Source organism: Limulus polyphemus, unplaced genomic scaffold (genome assembly GCF_000517525.1).
Source record: "Limulus polyphemus unplaced genomic scaffold, Limulus_polyphemus-2.1.2 Scaffold7807, whole genome shotgun sequence".
NCBI classification, from domain to species: domain Eukaryota; kingdom Metazoa; phylum Arthropoda; class Merostomata; order Xiphosura; family Limulidae; genus Limulus; species Limulus polyphemus.
In genome coordinates this window covers 14,807-22,154 of record NW_013673417.1, presented here as the reverse complement: position 1 = coordinate 22,154, position 7,348 = coordinate 14,807, and the positions used below count along the sequence as shown (strand labels likewise).

At 33.3% G+C, this 7,348-nt stretch overlaps 1 protein-coding gene across 2 annotated transcripts in view; it reads right to left on the bottom strand.

The window, feature by feature from the left end:
* Positions 1-315: 315 nt before the first annotated feature.
* The window catches only part of LOC111089904, an 18,459-nt gene continuing 11,426 nt past the window's right edge, over positions 316-7,348 (bottom strand). For both annotated transcript variants that reach the window (XM_022403156.1, XM_022403157.1), the window contains 4 exons: positions 4,932-5,079; positions 1,801-1,851; positions 1,173-1,271; positions 316-523 (listed from right to left, as the gene is read on the bottom strand). In XM_022403156.1, coding sequence (XP_022258864.1) covers positions 347-523; positions 1,173-1,271; positions 1,801-1,851; positions 4,932-5,079 — 475 coding nt within the window. In that variant the 3' untranslated portion in view covers positions 316-346. The remainder of the gene's footprint in view (positions 524-1,172; positions 1,272-1,800; positions 1,852-4,931; positions 5,080-7,348) is intronic.

Here is a 7,348-nt window from a genome sequence, read left to right as displayed (position 1 = left end):
TCATCTGTACATGGTAACAATATGACAGGTAGACAGTAACCATTCGACTACGCGTAGTAGTCTTTTGGGGTTACATTCTCAAATTACTATTTTGGAATAATAAAAACTTATAACTTCATTCGATCGTTAAATGTGGAACTGGAAAAAAAAAGAAACCATGGGAAATACTCCAACATTTGTTTTATATAGAAGTCGGATACCTTTTCATATTACATTTAACAATGTGGTGGTAACATGAACTTATTAGTTAGAGAAGGGTGTACCTTTATAATAATACACTTTAAAACACGAAGCTTCTCTGAAGTTGGATATCAAATCAGTGATAAAACTCAGTAACGCCAAACTTTTATGGAAGGTGAACGACTCGTACCTCAAATCCTTGGGCACTCTTGCCACTACCCATTAACATGGATACCAAAAACTTGAATCTTACAGACTCGCCAAAGATAAGTTTTACAGATGACATTGCTTCGAGAGTTTTCTTGTAGCCGTCGGGGAATACTTCGCAAACTTTGGTCAAAATCTACAGTAAAGGCAGAAAAAAATGACATCTTTCGTTTACTACTGTTCATCATAACTAGACAAAGTGGTACCTTTATGCTTCGGCTAAAGACTGTTTAATCACAACCTGACAAAGTGATGTCTTAATGTTTTAGTAACTACTGTCCATCACAACCTGACAAAGTGATGTCTTAATGTTTCAGTAACTACTGTCCATCACAACCTGACAAAGTGATATCTTAATGTTTCAGTAACTACTGTCCATCACAACCTGACAAAGTGATTGGACAGTACTGACTGAAACATTAAGATATCACTTTGTCAGGTTGTGATGGACAGTACTGACTGAAACATTAAGATCAATAACCGGACATTTAACAACATAAAGCATCCTAGATAAAAAAAATCAAACTCATTTAAATTAAATTCAGTTTTTCAGACATCCTTTTTTGATTTTATATTCTACTATTTAAAGATTTATTAAAACAAAAATCGTTAATTCATCATTCTTCTGTTGATACTCAAACAAGTATTCTATAATAATTCTTACAATAACTTCTACGTACGTAAACCACAGGTGTCTTAAAAGTATTAATACTATGAATACATTTAGAGTATTTACTTAAGTTAGCAGGTTATTACATATGTAAAAATTATCTAAGCGAACTTACTTCGAGCGCCACCACACGGGACTTGGTAAAAGTACTCATGATACATGAAGCCAGAACAGAGAGACCACTATGATGTTGAGCGATGCTGATAATGGATTTCTAAAAATATGTTTATATATATATTATTAATCGAATATTCTTAACAACTAGTAAAACAGACAGAATATATAAACAATTTGAATCATGTTATTAAATGAAAAAATATAGTCTTAACGAAAGTAGGTTTATCTTCAGAAAGCAGTACTGTATATTGGTCTAAAATGTGAAGAGATACACAGTCATATAAAGTACGTATAATCAAATCTGCTCATCACTTTAACTCTTGTTGCTGCTGCTAGGTGGCACAACAGTAGTTGTTATAATTTTCCCACTTATCACTCAAAAAATAGCTGGTCAAACGCACATAACTAGCAGGAAACTGTCTGTTAACTTGAAAACCATCGTCATGGCACGGATTAGGCCTATTGTTCCAATCTATTTATTTCGTCGGGTGACGTATACAGATGAAGCGAATACATAAAACAATAAAAAGGTTCGTTATTGGACGATTGGTAAAACATAAAAAATATCTACAGGTGTTTTCCAATGTACGTAGCAATCTTTACTAACCAGACACACACATACTTACATGTGACCGAAGGGTCATCTTTAGACACAGCAAGCAGTTGTACTCGTCAGTCTGAAAAATAAAGCAATACCACACGTTACAAAGAAATCTAAAATAAATAAAAGAAAACAGGTTTGTTTGTTTGTAATTAAGCACAAATGGCTATCTGTGTTCTTCCCACCACGGGTATCGAAACCCGGTTTCTAAAAACAAAATACTACGACATGCTTGAAAGAAAAAACAGGATAAAGTCGGCGCTTCGGGTCAACTTGTATCTCTTATAAAGAAGTCATTCTTTATGTAATTCTGCAACGTTACATTTTAAATAGATTTGGTAACTCACCAGTAAGTTTGAGGATTCATACCGCTAAAGCGCGGTGTTCGATTCCTGCGATGGGCACAGCACAGATAACCCATTGTACAGTATTGTAGTTAATAGTAGTCAGATATTATATAAAAATTGTTTATCAAATATAACGAAATTAGCCGAAAAAATCTGTCAAAGTTTCAAATCAGAGTCACTGAAAGTTGTTTAATTTTACAATCCAAAGTAATTCATTATCGTTAAGAATTATAATGTCCAATTTTCAGTGAATTTCGAAATCTCTTGTTTACGTTGTATAGATTTCTTTTTGTATACTTTTGATTTATTCGCATCTCTACGTACAAGAATCAAGAGTTATTGTTGACAGATAAAAATTATTAGACGTTCGTTACACAATGAGAAGACTAGGTACCTAGATTATTGGCACGTGAGATAACGCAACAGAAAACGCCGTAAGCTACTGGGAGCGAGGTTAATGATACTTGAAGACTCAACCAGCATATAGAAGAACGTGAAGAGATTGATTATTTGGAAGTTTCTTTAGCTACAAACCGGTACTTTTTTTTTCTGAAACAACTTAGAACAATTGCTCTTTTCTTAATTAGTTTATAAATATACAATAAGAAAATAACATTTTGAAATCTGCATAAACAAGCTACAGCGACCTCTTCACGAGATGTTTCGCTTCACATATTCTGCTGATTAGCCGTTTTTCAGGAAAATAAAAAATATCGAGGTGACGTCAACTGTCAAGACCTCTTCCGCCATTCCAGAATTTCCTGTACAACTATATATATATATACTCTTTATTTCTATCCGGTCGTTACTTAGTATATACACCTTTATCCGCGATTTGTGGAAAACTTCAGAAAGTGACGCATGTACACAAAACAAAAGTTATTTTTTCTTGAAGAATGTGGATAAAAAAAACTTACACGATTGGAAGAACAAATTAATGACCAATTATTTCTCTTTATCTGCAAAAGTTTTAAATCGGAATTATATTGTTGACAGATTTTATAGGAAGTTATAAGATGTTAATTTCAATAGCCAGTATTCTTAGAAATGAAAACAATATAAATTTGGAGAATTCAAAAAAAAAATCCAATATCGAAAGAAGAGTTTCTAAGAGATCAGGTTTTCATTTATTAAAGTACAGTATCTTTTTAGTCTTTAAAATTATTTTAAATTATTTTTGTTGCTTACTTTTCTTGATAATCTATTACGACCACTTTTTCACCAATATAAGATAAAATACGGACAATAAAGGACTTTTTGGTCCTTCAAGGCTGACCGTAAATATTGCAATCTGACAATATGGGACTGTTTGGTAATATCGCTTATCTGTGAATACTGTATACACAGTATCGTTACTATGCTTTAAACAATACAAGAAGCGTTTTTACATTTCTCTAACATAAGCCCGTGTTCTCACGGGTATTAAATTTAATCTTCAATGATCGGCGATGACCTTTTCCTTTAAACTTGGAGAGTTTTAAATATAGAACTGGTTAATAATCCAAGTATTAACTGGGTAATATTCCAAATATACTTTACACATAAAAGTGGCATGTTATGAAGTGTAAAAGAGGCACACCTTCAAGCCTGTAATATAAGTTCAAGATTTTTGAGAGCTGTAAAACTAACACCTTTGTTATTGTACGTACCTATACAGATTTGCATTTACCCAATGAATACGAATAACTCATTTTAAGGCCCCCTCCTCCTTTATAAAGTATCGTAATAATCCCTCCATAAATACAAGGAAATTCACGCCCATCACAAACTCTTGCTACCAGGGGTCCGCACAGGGTCACTGTCTAAGCCTAGAGGGTTTGCAATAAAGCTCTTTAGAAAACGTAAGCTGAAGACGTCGGTCTTTTTTGGCTCGATAAATTAATGTAAGGTTCTTTATGTACATAGTTATTTCGTAGATAATTGAGCAGTCAGTGAACTTTAGGTTTGACACTTGAACTTGAGGAATGTGTATTTTTTCTCAAAGGTTTATATCCAGCTCTATTTACGTACGTAAGTTAATTAACTTTCAGTTTCACCACTAACTAAGAGTTTGTTTACAAATTACAAAGCACTTATGACGTGTGTGACCTAGCCTAAACGCGTTAATAGTAAAAAGTGGTATAGAACTACAAGATCTAAAGAGAAAACAGAAAAGAAGCTTTCAAGCACATTCTAAATATTATTCTAGATACTTTAGTCACCATGTGGTAGCAAAATAATCACCACGGGAAACTCAAAGGAAGATAACGCTTCTTTTGTACTTGACTAGGCTTAGCTCTCTAATTGCTTTTCTCGTTTTTGTTTTAAGTTTTCTAAGAACTTCAAAGAAGGAAGGGAATAATATTCATATTTCACATAGTAAATGTGGCTGAATTGATTAAAACAAACTCTAACACGATCGTAATCGTTGGTTAATGGATTTTGAAATATGAAATTAGTTAAACAAGTAAATACTTAGGTACACGACCAATGTAATTATTACATTCTTAGAGAATTAAACGTCATCTGGCCAGTGAATATTGTTGTAAACAGTGGAACACATTCTTGACACTAACTTAACTAAGGCTAACGTACTGCATGCGTTGACAGCAAACAAATATTTAAAAGAACAATTTAAAATGTTTGAAACGTTTTAAGAAACGGATATAAATTACTGGGAAGTTAATACATAACAACTGATACAGAATTGATTCAGAAGTTTTACGGAACCTATCAATCGGTAACTGGAATGTTCTCTAACAATGACTGAATTTTTAACATCCTCTTTATGAAGTTTTGTAAATAAATACGCATATGGTGTAAAGCTTACCAGTGCTCTCTTCAGTAGATGTTTGCGTTCTTTATTTTGTACAGATCCATGTTTATCCTGATTTATTTGGCGACTATGGCAACTCTTCAGAAGGTCCAACAGCCACACGGTTCCATTTTGGGGCTCGCTCACAAAGTCTTGAAGGAAACTATCGGCCAGTAATTCGTTTAGGGTTAGTTATTATATATATATATTTATATATTATTATTATTATCATTATTCAATATTCTAGTAGAAGATGAATAACTTGCATTATATTTTGCGTAAAAGTTAAAATTTACGATCGTAGTTTATTTGGACTCGTTAGACTTTATAAGGTAATGCCGTTAAATAATTGCGAGTAAAGATACCTTACGAGAGATGGCGCTACACTATAATATCCAATTAAATTTTGATCAGTAACTGAATTTTAGATTAGTATTTTTTTGGTCAAAAGAGGGAAGTAATAAACCAAATTAGACTTCAGAGATTTTTATCCATGTCTTAGTGGAAGGTAATTACTTATGGTGAATAGCTTTTTGATCAAGTTAGGACTGCAATTTCGAGCTTTCACCAGCTTAACTAGATCTGGGATAGAAAATATTAACTACTAACTCTTCTTCATCAGGATTCGGTCCATGTTTTGGACCAGGGAGGTTCAGTTTCAGCGTAGACCTCTTCCTCCCCTGAGGGTCACAATGTAAGTACAACAACTACTAACTGATTCTGCTTCATCGGGATTTAGATCCTTGTTTGGACCTGGGAGGGTCAGATTCAATTTTGACCTCTCCCTCCCAAATCGTGGGTGTAATTTTTCCCTCAGCATAGGTGTGGTTTTAATTTCTCAGCATTTGTACACTGTCAGATGTTGAATAAAAGAGGGTATTGCTTTCATGGGTGTTTATTATACAAATTCAATTCCCCTATCAGGGCCATGTTATAGCATGATATTTAATTCCCCTATCAAGGCCATGACCATTTATGTAGGAACGTTCATCATTTAAACTGGGATACACATGCTATTCCAATGTTATTAATATTGTGGCTTATTCTATGTGTAGTTACATAAATACCCTTTTTAATACACTACAAAATGACATGTAAGGTATGTCTACCAATAGATGGCACATCACTAAACTTGTATTTATAGGTGAGAGGTAATTAGGCACATTTCCATCATGTATGATATAGCGATCTGGTGCGCGTAACATTTCGTTTTTATGTAGATTTTTCTGAAAATAGGCGAATGATCTGTTTAGAAGTCTGTCATGGAGTGGTTGTAAGTTTGATTATTTGTTGAACGAGGAACTGTTAACTAGCAGATTAGGGCTAACCGTACCTAACTTAGCAGTGATTGGCTAGAGGGAAGGCACTTAGTCAACATCACCCATCGCTAACTCTAGGGCTACTCTTTTACCATCGACTAGTGGGATTGACCGTACATTATATATTAATATTTTCTACCGCCAGTGGAGCTGGGCTGATGAAATAACTCAAAAGTGCAGTCTTCGGCTAACCAAGAACTCGTTAAAAGCGGGAACGATAAACTAATTACGTTTGCCCCAGTTTCACATGATTGCCTTGGCCAGTTTTCGTATATGTCATTTACTACGCCTGACTGAGTCGACTTTATCATTGAAGAAATGTGTTTTTTTTTAATATTCTGAAATGTTTTAAGAGGCTTATTCTACACTCCATAACTTATATCACAATAAATTAACTAGCTATCCAAATTTAGAAACACATTAATTATAAATATAATTTTGTGATTGAAATATGCAGGTCACTAGATTATTAAGTTCTCAAAAGTTAATTAAAACAATAATAGGTAATCTATTATTGGCTATTTGAAGAATGGTAGTTACTCTATTATTGGCTATTTGAAGAATGATAGGTACTCTATTATTGGTTATTTGAATAATGATAGGTACTCTATTATTGGCTATTTGAAGAATGATAGGTACTCTATTATTGGCTATTTGAAGAATGATAGGTACTCTATTATTGGCTATTTGAAGAACACTTTGTAATTTGTGTTAGGATTGTTAATCTTCGTAAACGCATCATCGCTGTACCCCCCCCCCTTTTTTTTTTCCTGCTATTGTGTTAGACGAGGGTTCGTTTTAAAAGAGTTAATAAATTATTAATTATAAACTGAAATGAAAATACAGTTAAAAAAGCTGACCTGAAAATGGTGGAATGGATTGGGAATATTTCTACAATTTGGACTGATGTTTTTAAAGATGTAGAATATTTTATACATTTCCAAAACACTATCCAGCCAATTAAACATTTAATTAAAGAAGAGCGTGTTTTGACTTCAGAGTATTCACATGTTGTAGGTCTAACAAAAAAAACTAAAGTTATTCACATGTTGTAGGTCTAACAAAAAAAACTAACGTTATTCACATGTTGTAGGTCTAACAAACCAATCTCTA